Source organism: Suncus etruscus, chromosome 14, assembly GCF_024139225.1.
Source record: "Suncus etruscus isolate mSunEtr1 chromosome 14, mSunEtr1.pri.cur, whole genome shotgun sequence".
NCBI lineage: Eukaryota > Metazoa > Chordata > Mammalia > Eulipotyphla > Soricidae > Suncus > Suncus etruscus.
Window position 1 is genome coordinate 17495664 of NC_064861.1, and position 26886 is coordinate 17522549.

Sequence of the window (26886 nt, forward strand, 5' to 3'; positions counted from 1 at the left end):
GCATAGAAAACTGTTAATTTTTTTGTTCTTCTCTATTGCCTAGCAATGGTGAGAGCATCTTATTCCTGATCGTTGGAGAGAGCTCTTGCTTTTCTCACTGTATTGGTTGTCCATCTGTCATATGTAATCTTTTCTGTGTTGAGAGTTTTAAGTCTTAACAGAATACATTTTCTGCATCTATGTTTATCAAAGATAGTGATCTACAGTTTTCTGTGTGATAGCCTTATCTCATTTAATAATCAGAGTAATGATGGCTTCTTAGAATGTGGCAGAGTTTGAGAAGGATTAATCAATCAATCTGGGCCAAGGTTTGTTTATTTAGAAGACCTTTTGATGACTATTTAAGTTTATTTGTGGTAAGTCGTCTTAGATTTTCTATTTGTTCTTGATCTAGTCCTAGAATATTTTGTTTATAAGAAATAGTCCCATTTGTTGCCATACAATTATGCACAGTCCTCTCTTCTGATTTGTTCTATAGATTGTAACTTTGATTCTCATTCTGTGTATTTTCACTTTGAGTCTACCTAAAGGACTGTCTATTTTGTTCATCGTTTTTGATGTTGTTGTTGTTGTTTTGGGGCCACACCCAGTTACGCTAAGGGGTTACTCCTGGCTATGAGTTCAGAAATCTCTCCTGGCTTGGGGGACCATATGGGATGCCAGGGCATCGAATCATGGTCCGTCCTAGGCTAGCGCTGGCAAGGCAGACACCTTACCTCTAGCACCACCACACCGGTCCCTATTTTGTTCATCTTAAGAAAAACTCTTAGTTTTTTTGATCTTTTGAATCATCTATTTTTTAATTCTTTTTATTTCTTTCTAACTTTTCTATTATTTTCTACTTTCTCCTGACTTAGAAGGATCTTTCTTTTCCCTGTTTGGGGTAGACCAATATTGTTAATTTTTTCTAAACTCCAACTTTGCTGCTTCTAATAGCTTCTGGTAAACCTTATTTTCATTTTTTAGTTATTTTTTTGTGTGCCTCCTGTGATTTGATCTCATTGATTCAATAGTTGTTCAGTAGCATATTGTGTGGTCTCCTGACATTCATGACACCCCTCTGCTGGTTTATTTCTAGTTTCATATCATTGTGATCAGACAGGATGGCTGATGTAATTTTAGTGCTCATAAATTTATTTAATGTTGCTTTGTGCATGAACATATCCTTGGAAAAGTCCCATGCGCCCTTGAAAAGAATATATATTTTGTTGTTTTCTAATTGCTCTCTAAATTTCTATTGATGCCATCTCATCTGTCATTTAAGCCCATTATTCCCTTGTTGATGATTTGTCCATTGCCCTGGGGGGATAGTTACACATCCCCTTGTTATTGTGTTTCTGTCTCCCTTTAGCTATATGAATAACTGGTGATCCTATATTGAGTGCATCTATATTAATGAGTAAGATCTTTTTGCAGTATTGATCTACAGTGCAATAGCTGTATTTCTCCCCTATTGTCTTTTGGGGGCTAGACACCTATTTTATTTGACATGTATAGTATTTTTCTGATTTCTTTAAGGAATTCCTCTTTCTTCAGGCTTATATTATTTGGGGAGTGGAGGCTGCAAACAATGCACAGGATGCCTGGAGGGTCAGCCAGTGATACAAGGGCATGATGAAATTGTGCCAGGGACCATGTGGTGCCAAGAACTGGACATGGGTACTTGCCCACACTCTGACTCTGTACAGCCTCCCAGCCATGAAGTGTTAAGTTGTCTTTTATAATGATTTGAGGATCCTGGTCATCAGAGGTGATTAAGTTCAGGACTTCTTCAACTTTTTTCTTTGGCAACCCCAGGTCTACAAAATATGGTGCAAATTATTTACTGATGATCCAAACACATTTTCTTGCAAAACGAAGTTTAAAGATTTATCATGAACCCCTGCTCAAGAAATTAAGTTCTAAGAAAAAAAGTGGTACCTCTGAATCCTTCATTTCCACGGCTAACATGACTTTCATTTAAGAAGTGGTCCTTTCTCCTCACTTACTTTATGCTTTCCAGCCCATTGTAGCATCTGAACATCTCCAAGGGCCACAAGTCTAGAAATTCTGTGCTTTCTAAGCACTTTCTGTTTGCTGTGGTCTGGCATAGATGATTGCACAATCATATATGTCTTTCCTAAGGACACAGACTCTCTTGTCCACTCTTTTCTCTCTGGCTCTTATACTCCTTAGAAGGGAAGATGATAAACTATCCAAGCAAAACCCCTAAACTTTGTTTCTAAATACACTGTGTTTTTTCTACCCTGTTCAGTTTTTTTTTTCACTCTGTTTAGATTTTGTTTGTTTTTGGTTTTTGGGCTACACCTGGGGACCATATGGAATGCTGGAGATCAAACCCATGTGAGCCATATACAAAGCAAATACCCTACCCACCGTGCTATTACTTCAACCCCTGCCCTGTTTAGTTTTTAGACACCTGTGCATCTTGATCACAGGTTAAATTATTTGCTTACTTTTTTCTTCATTGCATAATAAGGTTCCTACCTTATTGTATTGGTATTGAAGAGTATGAGAATGGTATTGAAAAGTCTTTCTGAGTTCAGGGGAAGGTAAGTAATTCCTCTCATTCAGGCCTTCACTAACTTATCATCTTGGGCATTCCACAGTCCTGATGTGGTGATTAGCTTTGGGGAAAGGCTCTTAAAGCCTGGTGACTTCCATTATCCAGGCCTGCCTAAATAGGGCAATCCTAGGCATAGCAATAGAGTGCCTTTGCACCATTAAGAAGCTACCGTTCCCTCCAGCATGTTTCTAGGACTTTACCCTGAACCTAGAAAGCTATCCAATTTGAGTAAGAGGAACCTAGCAAAATTGTTTTTGAAAGTGGTTCTATCCATATCCAGTCCTCCTATGATTACAAAAAACCAAGCAAAGTGCACTTTTTGAAACACTCATGAAACTGAAACTTAAACCTACGGACATTGTGGACAAGACAAGGTTCCTCCATGGCTCAGCTCTCAGGCTGTAGTGTGGGTAGTGGTGTGAGCAATGGCAGTTGTGACCATTTGCTAAGGTCTCAGCCCCACTTGCTTGTCCTGTTGGCAGCAGAGGGCTTAAGCAGGGACTAGTCAACTGGAAGATGAGAGCCCAAGAAGAAACAGGCATACAAATGATCCTGGTGATTTTCCATTCCAGGGAGAGAATTTTGGTCTTTTTCCAAAAGGTTCTCATCAGTGGCCCCCTGCCAGGGGAGAACCAGGCTCATCAAAGAGTATCAGCTGCCACCTAGAGCTCTTGCATATGTGTGTGCCAGGAACAACTCCTCCCCCATTCAACTCCTTTGCTGATTCCCCCATTCCACAGCCCGAGTAGGGGTGAGGTACTTGGGAACTTTGATGAACCAATCTAGTTAATACCTCATAGTGGTGTGGCAGATATTTTAAAGTCAGTAAAGTCCATTGCAGATGATTTAAAAGATGATCTTTCATTCCTATCAACTCTGGACACTGCTGTATCAACAGCTGGACCCTGCTGTGATTAGGGACCCCCAAGCCCCTGCCAGGAGTCTCCTTGTCTATTATGTCCTTCTCTCTGCATAACAAATGCCTCTGATATACTTCTTAATTTGTTGAAATCTCCCAAGCTGTGTTTGGACCCAAGGATGCAGCACATGTAGTGATACTTAGGAGACTTGGTGATGCTGAGAATCAAGCCAGTTCAGTTGCCTGCCTGCACCCTAACACTATCTTCCCAGAAACTTTTCTTTGCCCCAATGCAATACAAACTTGCATACCTCAGAGACTTTTAAATTATTCCTGTAGGTGAGATTTATTCCTGAAACTGGGTTTTATGGCAGTAGGCACCATTTCTTAGGCTGTGAAGTTTGGGTTTTGTTTTTACAAACTCTCAAAATGATTCCACTCACCATTAGGATTAAGAACTAATGATTTAAATGTTGTTCAAGCTTTAAGTTAAGAATTAATTCTCATTTTTAAACACTCACATTTGAATGTTTATTTTTAAAAAGGAAGCAAGATGCTAGAGAGATGATGCAGTGATTTGGGTGCATGCTGCTGACCCATGTTCAACTCCCAACACCATATCATCTGGGAAGCATCACGTTCTTGGGTCCTTACTTTAAACCAAAAACATAGCAAGAATCAACAGAGGGACCCCAGATCTCCTGAGCACTATTTGGGATGCCCCCAATAATAAGTTGAACGTTTCCATTTGTTTTGAAATACCATTCACTTTCTATTTTATCACAGATATGGAAGCTATAATCAACAATGCTATTGGGGCTCTTCTGGGTCACATATGTGACTATCTTCAAGCCTCTTTCTTTCATCATAAATCAATATTACCATATTTTCAAGAATCTCAATTTCACAGGACTAGATGGGATTTTTTTAAAACTCTCTAGAAATATTATACTAAAATTTTATTGGCTCAATAAAATCTCCCATTGGTAGTTGCTGATACCTTTTCTTCCTCCTGCCTCAATCATTAAGCCCCCCAAATTCATCATTTGGTTCAAAGCTAAATGTCTCAATTCCATGTATAAATTCAAATAGAAATGATTGCATGATTAATTTTAGAATAAAAACATAAGAGCAATATGGTTCTAAACTCAGAGCACTTTTGTAGGTTAAATATGTTTAGGTGAATACAAATATGTAAATGTCAGGTTAAGTGCTAAAGAACAAATTCACTTTAAACATATCATTATATGCTTATATAAGTACTATCTGCTCATTGCAGAAAATAGGAACTATATAGAATGCACAAAAATAAAATAAAATAAATCACTGATATTCCATGTTGTGAAAGGAAAGCTTTTTTGCTTCACTTACCCAACATGAAGCTTTTATTTTTTCCACAAAGACCTGGAAACATAACACCTTGAAATCTGCTTGTTATATTGAGTTCTTAAGAAATGAGTAATGAGTTCTTAAGTACCCCAGAATTAAACTCTATCATAGGTATAATATATGCTGGATTGGCTGTAAATTCTATAACAAAATTTAGTTGCAGTTAAGACGTGGGCCATCCAATTTTCTTAAAACTAGCAGGTTTTAGAATATAAGAAAATTCGGGGTAAATCTGAAACTATCTTGGGTGATGTTGTCTGGCTAGTAGTCTTCCCTTTTAGCTGATACAAAGGAGATGTAATGGGGGAGAGGGGAGGTCAGAACTAAATACCCAAGCCAAAGTCAACAAAAATAGAATCAAGAGACCCAAACTATAACAATCTAAACTTAAAATGGACCTGTTAAATTGGTAGACCAGGGGGCTAAGGATGGAGTTATGGGACGCACACTGGGAACTTTGGTAGAGAGAGGTCAACACTGGTGGTTCCTGAAATCCAACTAGGAAGGACCTGTAATTCACAATGGTTTCAATAAAACAATTAAAACATAAATAAACAAAGGGAATGTAGCTATGTTGGAGAGTACATGTCCCCCATGTGAGAAGCACTGGGTTCAGGAAGGAAAAAAATTATGACAATGACTCAAGAGTCAAAGGAAAAAGTATAGTAGGTAAGGCTGTACTTGTATGTAGCTCACCTGAGTTTGATTCCCAGGACCTAAGCCCAGACCATTGCCAAGTGAGCCCCAAAAACTCAAATAAAAATAATATTCAGACTTGTCAAACAAGCTTGTAATGGGGCCACCTGATCAGCCCTGCAGACACTCATTCTGTTAACTGTGTGCTGAGCTGGCATGGGTTGGGGCTGACATTCTGGCCAAAAGCACTCTGTCCTATGCCTAGTCACTGGGCTTTTCACATAGCAAACTGTACTTTAGAAAGTCACTGGTGAGGTGTTCATGTCAAGTTGGTCCTAGCAGTGCTTTTCTATTCTAAAAATGGTTTGCGGCTGAGAATTTGTTTTAGTGATTCTTATTAATACTGCATACTTTCATGCTTATTTATTATATTAAGAGGTAGAGGACTGCTGTGCTCCATTTAGGAAAATCCAGTCACTTTTCTTTTGGAATCTTTACAATGAAAATGTGTTTAACCATGCCTTTCCTTGTTAAAATAGAGAAATGATGTTGCTAAAGACAAATCAGATGGCTTTTGTTTATTGATGTGGAAACCTAAAGTATTTTTGCATCTTCACAATGCTTTGTGGAAAGTGCTTTCTTTGAGACAGAAAGCAGTTAACCATTTGGGGCTTCTCTGGTTTGCAGGGTGCTGGTTGTACAGCCTTGGTGGTTGCTGTGGTGGCGAGGAAGCTAGAACTTACCAAAGCAGAAAAACATGTGCACAACTTCATGATGGACACTCAGCTGACTAAGAGAGTAAGTGGTCACCGTGCAGCTACTGGGTTGCTCATAGTGGGCTCCCAGTTTGACCTCAGAGGTGCAAATAGATGGAATTAATTTGTATGAATGCCCTAACTTTAAACCATTCATAGTTTTTATTTTCTTCACAGTTTGATAAAAACCTCATAGTAAAGGTCAGTAAGTGGCACACTTTGATGTTTATTCTGGAAGACAAGGCTGTGCCAGACTATGGGAATAGCTAATGTCTCAGCTGTGGCATACCGGAAATGACCTGCTAATGGAACAGCATAGAATGCAGTTGCTGGTGTGATATTCACACCTGTTGGACAACTGAGTCATATATTGTTTTGCTGAACTCACAGAAACAGTTGCAGAGCCCAATCAGAAACAACCCAACAGTTTTGTGTCCCCCCCAAGATTGGGAATAGGCTCAGGGAGATGTGAAAAGTGGGTTTGCACCTAAGGGCAGGTAAGAGTCTAGTATCACTCTCCAGGCCAGCCTTTGTTCCATCCTAGTGAGGAAAGACTGCTAGGTGAAACTCATGTCTTTTTCAAGAGAACCATTTTTTAATCTCTTTTATAATTCCTCAAAACCCTCCACAGTAATAAGAAATGACTGGGAGAAGAGAAATTGTACTTATCAGGCTCTCAAACCATTCTTTCCAGAGAAATTCAATCAGGCCATTTCTGGGATATCAAAATACACTGATTTGTTAGTCACTCACCCACAGAAGAATCAATAGAGACCTCACACAAAGTTCTAATTCTAAATATTTCTATATGTTCATGCTTGGCTATATACCTAAAAGGAATCATGTTTAGTTTGGTGACTGCTGCTAATCAGTAATTTTAAGTGCACATATTTTCACATATTTTATTTACATAAAAAATATTTACATAATGGAAACATGAATTTCAGGTGCTAGGCCTTACCTATCATACTGGTGTGTGAGACTCCATTACATTTAGCATGTAGACAATTAAATCAACCACTCATTTATATACTATGTCTTCAGCCTGCATTTTTCATGTGGGAATGTCTCCTATGTGATATCCTTTCTCTACCTGAATTTGCTCTCCAAAGCTGTGAACATTTCAAATGTTAGAGGAAAGTAAAAGAACAAAGGTAAATGAGGAGCTTAAAGGAGAGCTAGGGATCTTTTTACTTAAGAAACAAAAATGCATAGTAATAAGAAGACTAACTCAGGTGGAGATCACACAAGGAATAAGGCATTTGCTTTGCCTGTGGTTTACTCAGGTTCAACTTCCAGCACTGAATATAATCCCCTGAGTACTACTGGGTTTCTCCCCCCACCCAAGAAAAAAGTACTGGCTCACATCTGTTTGAGGTTCTGGATTGCATAAAGTAAGACATTTGACAAGAGCACCCAGCAGTGCTCCAGGGTTACTCCTAGATCTGCATTCAGAAATCACTCCTGGCAGGTTCGGGGGACCACATGGGATCCCAGGGATCAATCCCAGGTCAGCTGCATGCAAGGCAAATGCCCTTCTGGCTGCCCTATTGCTCTGATAAGGCAGTTTCTCTTAATGGATTCTCCGAGTCTAACTCATTTTGGGAATACCATGCTCAGGAGACCATACACCATGCCAGGGATCAAACCAAGGATAACTGCATACAAGGATATCCCTTGCCTCCTGTACTATCTGTCCAGCCCCCAATTTATAATAATTTCCATCTGCAGCTTTGACAAGATAATTCCCTAAAGTCCATTCTGGGTCCCTAAATGTGATGAGAGATCTAGAACCTCCTTTAGCTTTCGTGAATGGGACTACTTCCCCATGTTCACTATCGTGTTACTGAGGCATCCTTTATATGTGTTTTATAAAGATGTGGATAAAATGAGAAAGATTGGCTGTAAGATGTGCTCTCCTCCTCATTTTAAAATTCACATTCTCAATCATCTAAAGTGAAACTACTTTGTAGTTCTTGGTACCAGCATCTCTTATTAGGCCTAAGAAAGAAACTTCTTGCCAATTCATTTTTCTAGATAAGATGTGGCTAAGTACAAATATTAAGATGGCATTAGAAGCGAGCATATATTTCTGGTTTATGACACTTACTCCATTATTATACTAAAGATCTGGGTTCTTCATAAGTCCTCTCTACATTATTTTGCATCAAGTCATCACCCTGGCATCATTTACTTAAAACTTGATCCCACTTGGTTATTTATAGAATATCTAAATTGGCCTGTTGATAATATTTCTAATAGAACAATTCTATTCAAAATAATCAGAAATAACAAGGAAAAAGAGTCATGCTACTAAGATGAAAAATTTGAAATGCATATTTAAGCGGGTGACTGATTTTAGAAAAAAACAATAAAAGATTAACTACTCCCTGAAAAACCATCTAGGAGAAACACTTTCGATACTCACGAGGGAAATAGGTTATAGCTATTCTGAGCTGTGAATGACAAAGGAAAAAGACACATTTCCAGCTTTGTCTTTGTAAGGAAGGAAAGTAGGTCCTTGCATAATTAATTTCCTCATCCACTTTATTCAGGCATGCATAGGTGCAGTTAAGATGCTTGAGCTAAGGTCCCAAGATGTGCACAGAAGGAGGGACAGGGAGGAAGACTCTTAAGGAATGTCAAGGATTTGACTCAGGTACATATGAAAAGGAGAGAAATGTGGGACCCTGGGTTCTGAACAAGGTGGATGCCATTTTATAAAACCGCATGCTAGGTTTCTTTTTGGTTCTCAACTAGGAGGGACACCATTTTGTAAAAGACCAAATGTTAAGATTTCTCAAACCTGTGTCCATGAACACCGTCCCAAGCTACCTGGCCATACCAGGTAGCCTATCTGAAATGGACATGAGAGAGCAGTAGGAGCAGTAAGAAGGTACCCTAGACAACAACCAATCATTTTTAGATAATCAGAAGCTAGAGCCTCCCTATATCTCTTTCCTATACGAATTGCCTTAGCACTCTCCTCATCTCCTGTGAGAGATGACCCTGATCAGTCAGTTTGGAGCTGTTGGTAAATGAATTAAAGATTTGCTTAGCTTTAAAAATAAATAAATAAATAAATAAATAAATAAATAAATAAATAAATAAATAAATAAAACAATTTACACAATATAAAATCGTTCGCTATATACTGATTTTTCAGATGACCCTTCTACAAATGTCTTGGTTGGTTTGTTGTTGTTGTTCTTGTTGTTTTTAATTATTGCATTAACTACATAAAGTACTATATTTGGAAAAGAATGCACTAGCATTAAGGGAGATTGTTCTGTTTAATTGCAAATGTTAAATAAGGCCCTGCACAATTCAAATGGTGCATATGACTACATAATAGTTTCAAAAGTCATTACAAGGTGAGAAAGAGAGAGAATCTAGCCTTGCATGTAGCCAACCCCAGTTTATTCCCCAATAGCATATGGTTCCCCCAAAGAGCACTGCATCCTTGTGCCCTAAAATTGAGACCTGGAACATAGTTGTCCAAGAATATAGGGATGCCTTTCACTACCCCTTCACCTTCTAATCACATAAGTCATTACAGTGGACACTAGCATTCACCTCTCATCAGACAGAACAAGCTACTTAACAGATGTCCACCTTTCTAGACAAGACATTCAATTGTTTGTCTTTGGGAGCTATTACTGATCATTCAAATCTGAATCAAGAGGATGTCTCTGAGTTTGGCCCTCTGAAAACTTTTCACTTCAAAAATTTGGGAGCTATAAATTCTGAAACTTCAGATACAGATTTTTTTAGGTAGCTAGATGGACCACCAAGGATAACTATACATATTAATGTCCACTGTGGGTGTTTCCAATCCTGTGAAGAATTCTCAATATGATCCATAATAAGAATGCTATTATACTGTTATGTAACTTTGTGTCCTTAACATCTGGGAGCAAATGCACAGGACCAAGTGAGGATTTATTTACTGTGGAGTTGGCACAGCCCTTGACTACAGACCAGAGAACAGGGCGCTGAATTCAATGTGTCTCACCACACCCTTTACTCTGATACTTGGTCTGGAGGGGAATTGGTAGCCCAGTGTAGTTGAACATCCTCATATGTCTTTGTCCCAGGCATCCTAGAGGAATAAGCAGTGATGGGCTCATCTGATCACCAGAGACAAAGGCTTTGTGCCCGTTGAACATGTCCAGGGAGGAAGGTGGAGCCCAGCCCCTTGCTCAGGCAGTTGTTTTTCTTTTGTGTCGGTTTCCTCCATGCAGCATCAAAGGATTGTCCAGAGAAAGTTCATTCTGAATTATTATACTCAAAAGGAGGACTTATTGGTACCCTGGAAAACAGTTGACCTCCCTCCCAAACCTTTTGTTGTGGAGCCAGAGCAATAATATAGTGGTAGAACATTTGCCTTGCATATGGACCTGGGATGGACCCTGAGATCTATTCCCAGCATCCTATGTGGTCCCCCAGACCTGCCAGGAGTGATTTCTGGGAACAGAATCAGGAGCAACCCCTGAGTGCTGCCAGATATGGCCCAAAAACCAAAAATAAATGAATAAAAAGCTTTTGTTGTTGAAATGGAAAAATAAGGGGCTGTAGAGATAGCGTGGACATAGGACATTTGCCTTGCATGCAGAAGGATGGTGGTTCGAATCCCAGCATTCCATATGGTCCCCCAAACCTGCCAGGAATGATTTCTGAACATAGAGCAAGGAGGAACCACTAAGCAATGTCGTTTGTGGCCCAAAATCCCCACCTCCCAAAAATAAGGAAAAAATAAATAGAAGTACAGGACTGGGGACATGGATCAAGTGACAGAGCACTGAGGCCCTGATTTCCATCCCAGGCCTGGTGAGGCTCCTAATACACACATACACACAGCACAGGGATTGTGTATATGTGTGTGACTTAATGATCAATCAAAGAGTTGAAAAAGCATTGGTGATTCAAAAATTATGAGCTAAAGTCCTTCACAGTTAGCACATATCCTCTGCCTGACTTGTCCAAAGCCAAGAAATTGGGTCCCATCCCCAATATCAGATGGTTCCCCAATCACTTTAGGATAAATCACAAATCACAAGCCCAAAGAATCTTATTGTACCAGCAATATGAGCAAGAAAGAATGCACCCCCTGCCCAATTTAAAAAAAAAAAAAAAAAAAAAAAGCTGTTTCTTCCTAACTGCATCCAGGACTTTTTACAAATTATCGATTAAAAAAGCAAGGGATGAATTTTGAAGCTGGTGAGTGCCTGCATTCTGGGGCCGCGGGATCGCTCTGCCCTGCCCTGCCTTTGTTCACTCTGAGGACTTCGGGGAAAACTCCTATCTCTGTCTGCCTGAAACTGTGCTTCTGAACTTCCGAAGGTTTCCTCAGGGGCCTAGGGAGCGCACCCCCCAGAAAACTGCATTTTGAAGCTGGTGAGTGCCTGCATTCTGGGGCCGCGGGATCGCTCTGCCCTGCCCTGCCTTTGTTCACTCTGAGGACTTCGGGGAAAACTCCTATCTCTGTCTGCCTGAAACTGTGCTTCTGAACTTCCGAAGGTATCCTCAGGGGCCTAGAGAGTGCACCACTAAAAAACTGCATTTTGAAGCTGGTGAGCAGCTGCATTCTGGGGCTGCGGGATCGCTCTGCCCTGCCCTGCCTTTGTTCACTCTGAGGACTTGCAACTAGAGGCAGCAGAAGTGCTCAGCCGCTTCGCTTCCCTTTGCAGCCGCGAACTCTTCCTAATCAATGAACCCCACCACAACACGCAGGAAAAACCACACTACAAGCGTGACAATGGGGAAAACTCGCAGGCAAACACCATCCATAGAGAATGAAGACGAAAGCTCGGTTGATCTAATAAATTACAACCACCTGATTAACCTTTCAGATAAGGAGTTTAGAGTAGAAATATGGAATATGTTTGTAGACCTCAAAAAGAGCATAGATCGATCTGAAGAGAACACAAAAACAGAAATCAGAAAACTCCAAACTGAAATAACAGATCTGAAAAATACGGTTGCTCAACTGAAAACCACAATGGATAGCCTCGCCAACAGGGTATCAGCAGCTGAGGAGAGAATCGGAGTACTGGAAGATGAGATGCAGAAAAGCTCAACACAACAGAAGAAATTGGAAAAGAACATTAAGACAAACAAACAGGCAATGGAAAATGTACTCAAGGCATGCGAAGAGATGAAAATAGAAGTCTTTGATAAACTCAACAGAAACAACATAAGAATCATTGGAGTCCCAGAAACCCAGGAAGGAGATCTCCAAGAAGAATCAACTGTCAAAGACATCATCAAAGAGATACTCCCAGAATTAAAGCCTACATGCAATCAAATACTGCATGCCCGAAGAATACCAGCTAAAAGAGACCCAAAGAAAAACACCCCAAGACACATCCTCGTTACAATGACAAATCCCATAGATAGGGATAGAATACTGAAAGCAGCAAGATCAAAAAGGGAAATTACATTCAAAGGAGCATCCCTAAGACTTACAGCAGACATGGCACAAGAAACTCTCAAGGCCAGAAGACAGTGGTTGGATATTGTGACAAGATTGAATGAAATGAATGCCTCCCCAAGAATACTGCACCCAGCCCGACTCACATTCAGGTTTGGAGGAAGAATACACAGCTTCACGGATAAACAACAGCTCAGAAACTTCACAGATGATAAACCAGCCTTAAAGGAAAAACTGACAGGTCTACTCTAAGACAAGAGAGACCAACAAACACAGCAAACTTATCTACAAAGATGACATTAAATCCTATGACAATCATCTCCCTCAATGTCAATGGACTAAATTCACCAATTAAAAGACACAGAGTGGCAAAATGGGTCAAAAAGATGAATCCAACCTTTTGCTGCCTACAAGAAACACATCTGAATATTCAGAACAAACATAGACTCAAAATCAAAGGTTGGAAGAAAATTATCCAAGCAAACAACACCCTGAAAAAAGCTGGGGTGGCCATATTAATATCAGATGACACCAACTTTATACTCAGAAAAGTGGTAAGGGACAAAGATGGACACTATGTACTAATCAAGGGATATGTGCAACAGGAAGAAATCAGACTATTAAACATATATGCACCCAATGAGAGACCAGCAAATTATCTAATACAATTACTGACAAATCTGAAAGAAGAAATCAATAATAACACAATCATTGTGGGAGACTTCAACACAGCCCTATCAACACTTGATAGGTCAACCAGACTGAAACCCAACAAAAACATACTAGCCCTGAAAAGTGTTATGGAAGAAAGAGGACTAGTAGATATATACAGGACACTCCATCCCAAAAAACCTGGATACACATTCTTTTCCAATGTACATGGGTCATTCTCCAGAATAGACTACATGCTGACACATAAAACATACCTCCATAAAATCAAGAGGATAGAAATCTTGCAGGCTACCTTTGCTGACCACAAGGCTCTGAAATTAGATGTGAACTACAAAGCCACACAGAAGAAAAACTTTAATAATTGGAAATTAAACACCCTGCTACTGAACAACCAGTGGGTCCGAGATGAAATAAAAAAGGAAATCAAAACTTTCCTGGAAACAAATGATAATGAAGACACAAACTGCCAGAATTTATGGGACACAGCAAAAGCAGTCCTGAGAGGAAAATTTATAGCTCTACAAGCACACATCAGGAAGGAAGAAGGAGCATACCTGAATAACTTAATGGCGCAGCTTAAACAATTAGAAAATGACCAACAGAATGAACCAAAAATAGGGAGACAGAAGGAAATAATAAAGCTGAAAGCGGAACTCAATGAAGTGGAAAACCAAAAAGCAATCCGAAAGATCAACGAAAGCAGAAGCTGGTTCTTTGAAAAAAATAAACAAGATTGATAGACCATTGGCAAAACTCACAAAGAAAGAGAGAGAGAGAAATCTGATAACCTGTATTAGAAATGAAAAGGGGGAGATCACAACAGAAATTGCAGAGATCCAAAGGATAATCAGAGGCTACTTTGAGAAACTTTATGCTACAAAACATGAGAACCTAGAAGAAATGGAAAAATTCTTGGACACTTATAACCTTCCACATTTAAGTAAGGAGGATGTAGCATATCTAAACACCCCCATCACTACTGAGGAAATTGAAACTGTAATCAAACATCTGCCCAAAAAGAAAAGCCCAGGCCCAGATGGTTTTCCTAATGAATTTTTTCAAATCTTTCAAGAGGAGCTACTACCAATCCTAGCCAGACTCTTCCATGAAATTGAAAAAAAGGGAGCTCTCCCAAACAGCTTCTATGAAGCCAACATTACCTTGATACCAAAACTAGACAGAGACGCTGCCAAAAAAGAAAATTACAGACCAATATCCCTGATGAATGCTGATGCAAAGATCTTCAACAAAATCCTGGCAAATAGGATCCAATGCATCATCAAGAAGATCATACACTACGACCAAGTAGGCTTCATCCCAGGAATGCAAGGATGGTTTAACATCCGTAAATCTATTAACATCATACACAACATCAACAACAAGAAAAATAAAAATCACATGATCATATCAATAGATGCAGAGAAAGCATTTGATAAGGTCCAACACCCATTCTTGATCAAAACTCTCAGCAAGATGGGAATGGAAGGAACCTTTCTCAATCTAGTTGAAGCCATCTACCACAAGCCAATGGCAAATATTATCCTCAATGGAGAAAAACTAAAAGCCTTTCCTCTAAATTCGGGTACAAGACAAGGCTGTCCTCTCTCACCACTTCTCTTCAATATAGTACTGGAAGTCCTTGCTATAGCGATCAGGCAAGAAAAAGATATCAAGGGAATTCAGATAGGAAAGGAAGAAGTCAAACTCTCATTGTTTGCAGATGACATGATACTCTACTTAGAAAACCCTAAAGACTCTACCAAAAAGCTTCTAGAAATAATAGATTCATATAGCAAGGTGGCAGGCTACAAAATCAACCTACAGAAATCAATGGCCTTTTTATACACCAATAATAATAGGGAAGAGATGGAAGTCAGGAAAGCAATCCCATTCACAATAGTGCCACACAAACTCAAATATCTTGGAGTCAACTTGACCAAAGATGTGAAGGACCTATACAAAGAAAACTATAAAGCCCTGCTCCAAGAAATAAGAGAGGACACACGGAAATGGAAACACTTACCCTGCTCATGGCTTGGCAGGATTAACATCATTAAAATGGCAATACTCCCCAAAGCATTATACAGATTTAATGCGATCCCCTTAAAAATACCCATGACATTCTTCAAAGAAGTGGATCAAACACTTATCAAGTTCATCTGGAGCAATAAACATCCTCGAATAGCTAAAGCACTCCTAGGGAAAAGGAAAATGGGAGGCATTACTTTCCCCAACTTTAAACTGTACTACAAAGCAATAGTTATTAAAACAGCATGGTATTGGAGTAAAGACAGACCCTCAGATCAGTGGAATAGGCTTGAGTTCTCAGAGAACATTCCCCAGGCATACAATTACCTAATTTTTGACAAAGGAGCAAGAAATCCTAAGTGGAGCAGAGAAAATCTCTTCAACAAGTGGTGCTGGCAGAACTGGTTAGTGACTTGCAAAAAAGCGAACATAGACCCCCAGTTAACATCATGTACGAAGGTAAAATCCAAATGGATTAAAGACCTTGATATCAGACCAGATACCATAAGGTATATAGAACAACATGTCGGTAAAACACTCCATGACATTGAGACTAAAGGTATCTTCAAGGAGGAAACTGCACTTTCCAAACAAGTGGAAGCAGAGATTAACAGATGGGAATACATTAAACTGAAAAGCTTCTGCACCTCAAAAGAAATAGTGCCCAGGATAAAAGAGTCACCCACTGAGTGGGAGAAACTATTCACCCAACATCCTTCAGATAAGGGGCTAATATCCAAAATATACAGGGCACTGACAGAACTTTACAAAAAAAAAACATCTAATCCCATCAAAAAATGGGGAGAAGAAATGAACAGACACTTTGATAAAAAAGAAATACAAATGGCCAAAAGACACATGAAAAAATGCTCCTCGTCACTAATCATCAGAGAGATGCAAATCAAAACAACGATGAGATACCACCTCACACCACAGAGATTGGCGCACATCACAAAGAATGAGAACAATCAGTGCTGGCGGGGATGTGGAGAGAAAGGAACTCTTATCCACTGCTGATGGGAATGCCGTCTAGTACAGCCTCTATGGAAAGCGATATGGAGGTTTCTTCAAAAACTGGAAATTGAGCTCCCATTCGACCCAGCTATTCCACTCCTAGGGATATACCCTAGGAGCACAAGAATACAATACAAAAACCCCTTCCTCACACCTATATTTATTGCAGCACTATTCACAATAGCCAGGCTCTGGAAACAACCAAGATGCCCTTCAACAGACGAATGGCTAAAGAAACTGTGGTACATATACACAATGGAATATTATGCAGCCGTCAGGAGAGATGAAGTCATGAAATTTTCCTATACATGGATGTACATGGCATCTATCATGCTCAGTGAAATAAGTCAGAGGGAGAGAGAGAGACGCAGAATAGTCTCACTCATCTATGGGTTTTAAGAAAAATAAAAGTCATTTTTGTAACAATCCTCAGAGACAATTAGAGGAGAGCTGGAACACCAGCTCACTCCATGAAGCTCACCACAAGAGTGGTGAGCACAGTTATAGAAATAACTACACTGAGAACTACCATAATCAAGTGAATGAATGAGGGAACTGGAAAGCCTGTCTGGAGTACAGGCGGGGGTGGGGTGGGATGGAGGGAGATTTGGGACTTTGGTGGCGGGAATGTTGCACTGGTGAAGAGGGGTGATCTTTATATGACTGAAACCTTATCACAATCATTTATGTAATCAAGATATTCAAATAAAGAGAAAAAAATTTTTAAGTAAAAAAAAAAAGAAAAAGAAAAGCATGCAGAAAACATATAGCTAAGCTTATGGTATTGTGCATATAAAATGGAGATCATAACCACAACCTAGCTCACAGAATACTTAAAACATTGCAATAAAATGATACTTCCAAGGACTCTGGCATGGTTCCTGGTACATAGTAAGAATTCAATAAATGTTAGCTCTTTTGGTAGGTACCTTCTTGCTGATAAGCCAAAGAACAGAAGAATTCCATAGAGAAATACGATTATTAATCTAAGGAGCTCCTATTAGATACCTGGCACACAAATTTCATCTTAAAATAGCGTTACAATTAATGTAGATGGTGTCCAAAGGAATTTCTGGCACAGAGTAATTATGGAGTACATTTCATTCACCACACTTATCAAAGTTTTAGTGAGCAATAAAAACAGGAAATGAAGCCATGATCTGTTTTGCTTTAATTCAGTTTTTCTTTAATCATTTATCTCATGTTTATAGTACCAAAATTATTGAAATAAAAAGAAAATATTAAACTGACAGCTACACTGTTATTTGAGCCTGCATTTAAATTCTTCTTTATGATTGAAAACAGCATAAAACTTAGCTGTATCTTTTACCATCTAATATAAACAATGACATATCAAAAATCATTAAAAAAAATAAATAAAAAAGCAAGGGATGGACTGTTGCTCATGATGTCCCTGTATCATCTATTAATTGTAGCAGCAGCACTGGACAAATTCACCCTTCCTTCTTCAGGTTGGCTTGTCCATTTGAAATACACTTGATCTGGATCAGCTAAGTCATGAGCTCATGGGCTGGGTCCCCGCACCCACTCAGGGGTACAAGGATGCATTGCCAGGAGACACCCCTGACAACTGGGCTAACCCGTAAATAACAAGCTGAAACTCTGGTCTCCTGCCATTTTCCTGCCCTTTTATCCTGGAAAGAGATGAGTCACATCCTCACTGCTTAGTTTTATCTGTTGCTCCTTAAAGGGGCCAAGATAACTTTAAAAACAAAAAAAAAATGTATTTTTGAGAAATAGTTACACATTAACACTCAAGGTCTCTCCTTGATCCTAGAGATGATCCTAATATCATTGTTGTTACAAAATTCTTCAAGGTTGAGTTTTAGTCATAGAATGTACACTACCCTTTACCAGTGCACATTTCCCACTACCAATGTACCCAGTTTCCCTCCCATCCATATTCCCCCATTGAGAACCAATTCTTTTGTTTGTTTGTTTGTTTGTTTGTTTTGTTTTTGGGCCACACCTGGCAGTGCTCAGGGGTTACTCCTGGCTATCTGCTCAGAAATAGCTCCTGGCAGGCATGGGGGACCATATGGGACGCTGGGATTCAAACCAACCACATTAGGTCCTGGGTCTGCTGCTTGCAAGGCAAATGCTGCTGTGCTCTCTCTCTGGCCCCAAGAACCAATTCTGAATAAACTGGTAAACCACAGAATATCAGTCAATTAAAACCCCAAAAAATGCACTTTTAAATACAATTTTAAAAATAAAAATATTTTAAAAATAAAAAAGAATAAGTATCCTGGCCAAGTTACAAAGGATTCTGTTCTGGAATTTATCAACTGTTTTGTTTGTTTGTTTGTTTGTTTGTTTGTTTTCTTAACAGGTGAAAAATGCAGCTGCCAATGTACTCAGGGAAACATGGCTAATTTACAAAAATACCAAGCTAGTAAAAAAGATAGATCACGCAAAAGTCAGAAAACACCAACGAAAATTCTTGCAAGCTATTCATCAGTAAGTACTCATCTTGTTTTTATCTTTGTATTGCTTTGATATATTTAGTTTTAATTCTCAGGCTGGGTTACTGTTCTTTCACAAGGGAGGAAAAAATAAAACCAACCTCACCACCTTTGTTCTCAGGAGGTATTACTTGGCAAATTTAAGGGAAATCCTGAGAAATATTGTCAAATTTTTTGTGAATTAAATACCATTCATGGTGTGTGTGTGTGGGGGGGGGGAGAATACTTCTTTACTCTATCAGTTAAAATGTCCTCTCCATCATTTCAGTTAAAAAATGTATTTCTGAACTTAGTTGGTACCGAGATGTCTGTGTGTATCTACTGTAAAAGCTTCTTAGAAATGCCGTCTTTTATCATCTGGAACTGAACAGATTAGCATCTGTAAGAGGAGCTAGAAGTCGATTTAAATGTTTTTTTGCTTTGGTTCATTTTGTTACTGAGATTTGGAGGGATGTTCTATCTGCCATGTATCCGTTATGATTTTATAGTTTCTATAGACCTTGCCCACCTCACTCTTTAGACAACCATTCTCCTCAGTGTGTTCGTTTAATTGTGATGCCATATGGCTATCACAGACTTTGCAAGTGTGGCTTTCACTAGTAAAATTCAGTGCTCAGTTTGAAAGCAGCAGGCCTTTTTCTTCAGGCTCTGCATTCCTGCTCATAGGTAAGTAAATTCCCATACTGTCCTGTCGTTTTGCTCCTCCCTGAGCTGCCTTCCCCTAGATGAAAACACAGACTTGGTTTTGTTTATGGGTCAGGATAGGGCTGTCCTCATGCGTCCCCTAGGGTGGTACTGGAATGGGTAAATGCTGGGTCTCTCTTAGTTTTCCTCCGAGCCACTGAGGAAGAAGCTCTGATTGGAGTTTTTATTTTGAATAGTTACAATTACACATCTGTAATATGTTATCCTTGACAATTACCACTTTCACCTGTCCACCAACTACCATTTCTAAGTAGGAGCCAAGCTAGTACCAGGGGTGAAGGTGTCTACCTTATACATGGCTGACACAGTTCGGTTTCCAGCACTGCCCAAGGTCCCTTGAGCATCAGAGCTTTTGGGTATAGCCCGGAAAGGCAAAATCCATAACAGTCTCAGTGGCACTGAGAGCATGGGCCATTTGATAGAGTTCTGTGGGGGTTGGGAGCTGCCTAAGTAAATGAAACACCCCAGGAGTCTGAAAGTCAAAACAGGTGCCAATCAGAAGCAAGGTTGCTGCCCTCCTCGAAGTCCCCACATCCTCTCTCCCTTGCTGCCAACATTTTTCCTTGAGCTCTGTGACCTGCTGGCCCCTGCCTAGATGCACAACAGAAAAAGGTAGGACATCAATAGGAGTGTAGCCTTCCACCCAGCTCTTCAGTACTCTTCCCTATATACTCCCTAAATCATACAACAGTCACCACAACATGAATATAAGAGATCTACAGTTTAGTCTGTGGAGAAATTATTCGTTGTACTTTAAGCAGTTCTATGCTCATTTGTATCATAGGGCCAGAGAGACAATACAGGGGGTAAGGCACTTGCCTTGCATTTGACCAATCCCAGCTCCCTGGCCCCACAGAGTGCCCTGAGCATAGCTAGGAGTGATCTCTAAGTGTAGAGCCAGAAGTAAACCCTATCATTGCCACCTCAAAAAGAATAAATAAATAAAAATGAAATAAAAGACAGCACAGGGATGACCCAATGAGAGACCCCTATTTCCCTCAAGTCTGGAGTATTTTCCTTTCTGTTGGTGTGACCTGTTAAATGTATACTTCAATGTGATTTATCTCAATTTTTTCATGTAACAAGAGAAGTAACAAAGACATCTTTGACAGCTTTTGTAACCGATTTCTGTAGCTGTGTGTGAGTGGTGATATTTTTCTATTTTTCTGTCTCTTCAGAAAGCTTAAGTTCAGAATACATTTTAGACTCAGAAACTTGGGAAGTGCATTTATGTGTCCCCGACAATAGTCTCTTAACTTGGCTACACACTAGCCGGTTCTGCTCAAATGTTAGAAAAAAATCATCCTTGAATAAGAAGGAGTGAAACTAAGACACTGTCTCTCAGCAGTTGCCATAGTGCTGCTACCAATCCAGTTGACCTTCCTCAGCTGGTTTTGGGGGTGTATGTGACCCCATTCCTCAGCATGCTGCTCGGAGACAGAGTAATGACTGTGACTTTCCTGCTTCTTTTCAACATTCCTCACTCTTCCTCCCATAGTAATGTGTCCTAGTCAGGCTGCTTCACGCACCTCAACAACATTCAAAACTTCCTAAGTCAGTCTTATGTGAGGTTCTGGTTTTCCTTTGAGGTGGGAGGGCTCTGAGATTTCTGCGGGCTGGGTTGGGGGGTGAGACTGCTCTGTTTGTGTGTGATTATCTTTTCCTCTGAGGCAGCAAAGCCACAAAGGCAAGCACACAGGGGCTCGATTCCCAAGGTTTAGGCCTGCACCACCCACTTTCTTGGCCCTGTGGTCAGCCTCAGCGGCCAGCACTGGGCAAAATCAAAGCTTACTAGTAGAGGAAAAGTGTGCAACTTCATTTGCTTGAGCTCTCCTGGCCTCTCCTCATCTTTGATTTCTCCTGAGAGCCCTTTGCCCTTGCACTCTCTCTCTCCCCCTTTGACCAGACACTCTTGCTCTCTTAACTCTTCCTCTTTGTGAGGTTCCATAACTCTTTCCCACACAGAGACCATTCTTGGCTCTGGTGGAGACAGAACTTCCCCAACTGAGTACTTCTTTGTCCCATAACTTGTCTAAAGTACCAGGACATATTTTATTTCTTTGACCTTTCACCCCTTCTCTGCTAGCAACCTTTGCTCCCTCAAAGTTGACGATGTATCCATTCACAGGCATTTATCTTCAGGTTGAGAAATACAGATAACAAACCTGTAGAAACACAGAATGCTCCATGGCCTAGCTTTCAGAAAGCCATACATAGCAAGATCCCTTGCCTCCCAAAAGACACACACACACATCCCAAAACTTGAATTCCATTCTTGAGCACAATGTTTCCAAAGCCCATTATGTCCCTTTATTGACATGAAACATCATGGATCCAAGAGGCCAAGATGGCATTAGTAATGTTCTTCCTTCAGAATTTAAGTCATGGAGGAAGTACAGGAGGGATAAGGTCCTAATTAATTGAATGGCAGATTCTCTGACAACCTGCCAAAATCCTACAGAATCTTTTCCAAGCGCTTCCAGCTGATGAATCGAGCCCCCTGTGCACCGCTCCCCCAATCCCCACTCTGTACTATTTTGTTCCAGAATATTTTACAGTTTCTTTTCTTTTGTTTTGTCTTTTTATTTCAACAAAATGAAACTAGAGCTCGGAAGTAAGTTGTGTGAGCCGCTCCGTTCAACATTTGCGGATCTCTCTGCCGGCTGCATGCACCCAAGCGGATCCTTGATTTGTGAATTTTAGTAGTCTGATTGCTGCTATGGAAATGTGATCCAAAATTCATGATATTTTCCTGTGATAAGTGAAGTTCACCAGGAAGAAATCAACATATGTTTCTTATTCTTCTTTTTTTTTTTTTTCAGGGGGTGGGGGGAGTGGGGTGAAGCAAATACACATCTGCATGTGACCTTTTATTCTGGCAGCTGCAGCAGGCACTTTGTGTTGAACCCCTTCCTCCAGTCCCCAAAGCAATAAGGCAAGATGACTGGAGTTCCAAGGGCTTTCATTCCAATCAAATAGAGATACTCAGTACCAGCTTTGAGGATCAATAGAAAAATCAAACGGGCAAAATTCTACTGTCAGCCACTATAATGCCATCCAGAAGTTGGCTCTAAGGAAGGGGCCTATTGCTTAGAAGATCAATCACTTGCCTCTTGGCCTTACCATTAGACTTAAGATTTTTCTCAATAGGAGCCAGAGCAAATGTAGAGTAGGAAGACCACTTGCATTGGACACAGTTTGATCCCAGGAATTCCATATGGTTCCCTGAGCATCATCAGGGAACTTCTCAGCATTGCATATGTGGCCCCCCCAACTGAAAAAATATATTTTTCTATATTTTATATTTGTATTTATATAAATAGTTTATGTTTTATAACTTTTATATTTTTCTATATATTTTATATAGCACTCAGGTATCCCCAGTCTTCACTCTGTCATGTGCTAATACAATTGGAAAAGAAACCTGGCATTACCTATCAATAGGAAGAGTAACATACATGGTTCCTAACCACCTTGGGAAAATTGATGTCCACCCACATTTCTAACCATAGCATATACATCAATAGCCTCTCGCCTACAGAGAGCTCATTGCTCAGATCCTGGCTCCCTCTCTTCAGAAAGGAGAGACAACCAGGTGTGGGGACAGAAACATATCCAGAGCTATAATTATAAGAATTTGAAGCAAGTTAAAGGGAGGAAATGTCACGCCATTTTGGGGGAGTTTTGTCAAATTACTTGTTGAGTTATTGCTTCATTATCATCCCCACTTCTAAAAACTGGCAATGGGGTTAGTCGCTTAACAACATGAAGTCACATGACTAAAATGTGAAAGTCATAAGAAACTTGACAATGATGATTTCTGAGTTAACCACTACCAAAAATAGAAAAATCCACCCCCAAAATGAATCCCAAGCATTTCTTTTCTGGCAATGTTCACCTATGTTGTATTTCTCAGATGAAAAGGGGCATGAAGCCCAACTCTTGAGTGCCTCTGTTGATGGCAACGTAGCACTTCAGGAATACTAGAGATACAGGACAAAGGGTATAGCTATGCCTTGCATGCAGCCTACCCAAGTTCAATTCCTGGCATCCCATATGGTCTACCAAGCACTACTGGGTGTGCACACTGCCAAAGTATAACCCCAAAATGTCCACTACCTACACACATGCACACACAAACACATTTTCTTACTATGGAACATTTTAGTTTATAAATGAGAAAACTGAAGATCTGCAAGTTTAGAATCCAAAATTACTCTCGTACAGTGTAGGACCCTTCATCAGAATAGAGCTCACAGTTGATGTAAGGTTTTGCTCAGTTTTAAAAGGCAAACCTCAAGTATCTTAACCCTCAGAGGCTTAAAGCTAATCATACATTCACCTTAACTTACACAGACCCTCTACAAATGAAATATATTGTAGTCTGAAAACTATATGTCTTAAAACATTTTTCAGACTAGGACATATTTGACCTCTACAGGAGCCAGTTAACTCCCAAACCTTTTAGTAGATAAATCTGGAGTCCCCAAGAGCAATTGTAGCCTAGCACAATTGGACTGACTGAAGATCACACTGTGGGCAGGTATTAGTTACTGCAGCGTGGGCAAGAAGGACCCTCCATCTCTTCCAACTGGAGAGCAGACGTGATGCCAGATTTCACAGTCTAATTTCAGAACGAAAATACCAAACAGGGGGAATACTTGTTACTAAAATTTTCCTGGCAGTAAAATCTTGCCCTGCACATTTTGTTTCCTTTGTTATGATTTCCATTGAATGGAGAAATAATGCTGGAGAAGGAACTTCACGTTAACAGTTTTCCCTGTAAAATAGCTGCTCCTCCAAGCATTAGTTACGATTCTTTTTTTATTATTAAGTAGGCTAGAAAGAGATGTTGCTCTTTTAGAGCTAACGTTGAATTGATAGCTTACAAAGCAATGAACTTTTGTTGGAAATATTTTGGATTTTCTCATTTTTCTGAACGTAAGGTTGAACAAATACCTCTGAAAATATTCCTAGTTAATAATATGTTAAAAACAGTAAGAATTTTCAATCCAAAGAGTTTAAAAAAACAACAATAAAGAGCAATCTTGGACTGTCAAATCTATGTGATGATATTTTAAAATATCTGAAAAATAACTTGACAAGTAGAGATTCCTTTATGCCAGATACTTTCATTGTCCACCAACTTTTTATCTTCAATCAAAATGAAGGGAAATTCTTCCAAGGAAAATCTGACAATGAAAGCTAAGTGAAATATACTGAAGAATAAGAGAATTATGTTTTGAGTTACCTTGCTGCTGGTTGAATAAAAGTTTTATTGTTGCTAATAAGAATCTCACTTATCACTGTGTTCCATCAGGTTTCAATGCCTAACTCAATCCATTTCAGACTAAACAGGGCTAATGCCTGTATCTAGTCATGTAGGCATAGGAAGGCGCTCTCTGCTCCAACATTGGTGAAATTCCTGTTGCTTTGCCTACTTCTTCCTATGTCTATTTGTCATGATACTGGGGCTTGAGAGGAATGTTTTGGCTTTTCTCATGTGGTGCAAACCATATGAGTTGTTTTCAATTCAACTTTACTGGTTAAGGGTGGTCCATAAGGCCACTTGCCTCTTACTCTCTCCTTTCCCTTTTTTTTTTTTTTTTTTTTTGCCGTGTTGGGGAAGCATGCTTCTCATTGTAGCAGATTACATAACCAGTTTGGACTTTACCCCCAAATAGCCAAGGCATTATCCATGCAGTTATTTGCTCTTGTCAATCTTGTGCATGCTCTTTGGAAGGCAGATGGCAGCCAATAGCGAGGAAGGAACCTTTCTGACTTCTGGTTTTGTCTCATAGATTAAGAAGTGTAAAAATGGAGCAGAGGAAACTCAACGACCAAGCAAATACCTTGGTGGACCTGGCAAAGGTATGCATGAGCTGTGTGATCCACTAGACTTTGTCTACTAGAATGAACTACTACACAGCAATTAAGAATGTGCCAGGAGACCACCTACAGTTCCGATAAATTAGCATGACTTATAGTCAAATCATAACAACAGTGGTCTAACTGCACAGAATGTTGCTGAAACTCTTACCCTGCAACATTCTCCAACCACCATCCTAAACACTAACTTACTTGTGATTATTTGGAGGTACAGCAAGAAAGAAAGGAAATGAGAGATATGGATCTTAGGGTTCATATTTGTGGTTCATTTTCATCGTGCTCAAAGAAGAACTCTCTCTCCTGGGGTCAATCCAGGAGACTCAGATCTCAACAGAACCTACCAATAAAACTAGTTTTTATATATTGGAAGCCCATTTCCTAAAAAATGCATCTTTAAAATGATCTAAAAATGCATCTTAAAAATGATCCAAAAAATAACACAAATTTCTACTTTTTCTAAATGGTTAAAACTCATCTCATTTTTGAGAAGTATATCAACAATCCAAAGCCTTTCAAAAATAGGACCCATCAGCAATCACAACATTGCATTTTTCTGAGCTAATTCTAAAGGAGATGATAGAATTAACCTTTATGTAGATGTTCGGCCCTGGAATATTTGCTTTGAAACAAACAACTCTCTCCATTAACCAAAACACCCTGTTGCTAGTTTGATAAGGCTTGTGTCCTGCCTAAAGGTTTTAGAAAAATCTTCAAACTTGTATATCTGTCCTGGTTGTGAACAGGTCAGATCAGTTAACCATTTCAGTGTACAGTGTACACCTATATAAGTATAGTAATGGTGATGAATATTCAATGGCTTACCTCACAGCAAGTAGCATCCATGACTTATGTTTCATACTCTGGACAAATGCTCAAAAGAAATTAGATTTATTTGAAAGGGGGGCTTTGGGTCATACCTGGTGGCACTCAGGAGCTGCTCCTGGCCCTGCACTCAGAAATCGTTCCCGTTCCTGGCAGGCACAGAGGACCATATGGGATGCTGGGATTCAAACCAAGTTGGTCCTGGTTTGACTGCATGCAAGGCAAATGCCCTACCACTGTGCTATCTCTCCAGCCCCAATTGGATATTTTTATGAAAAAATAATCATCAAATATACACATAAAACATACTAAAACTATATGTGTGCATCAATATAATATTTACATAACTGTTCTAGCTATGAGACAAGATGTGAGCTTTTACTGCCATTTTACTTGTCTGACTTCATAGACCCTTTAAGAGCTCAATATTTTCAGAATGGTTGGATACTATTTACATGGTCTCCAGACTACATTGTAAAGATAAATTTAGTGCATGCTTTCTGTGTGGCCAAACAAAGCCTAGATATTTATGTGCAGAAGAGTAACTCTAGTATTTCACCCATTGTTGTATCATCATTAAGAGATCATTGGCTAGGGAAGAGCATAGATACTCAAGGGAAATGAGAGGTAAG

At 39.6% G+C, this 26886-nt stretch overlaps 1 protein-coding gene across 3 annotated transcripts in view; it reads left to right on the forward strand.

Moving 5' to 3' along the window:
* KCNN2 (potassium calcium-activated channel subfamily N member 2) overlaps positions 1-26886 on the forward strand; it is a 158663-nt gene that overhangs the window by 130289 nt on the left and 1488 nt on the right. For all 3 annotated transcript variants that reach the window (XM_049786877.1, XM_049786878.1, XM_049786879.1), the window contains 3 exons: positions 6138-6248; positions 18706-18833; positions 25345-25414. In XM_049786877.1, the coding sequence (XP_049642834.1) occupies positions 6138-6248; positions 18706-18833; positions 25345-25414 (309 nt within the window). The remainder of the gene's footprint in view (positions 1-6137; positions 6249-18705; positions 18834-25344; positions 25415-26886) is intronic.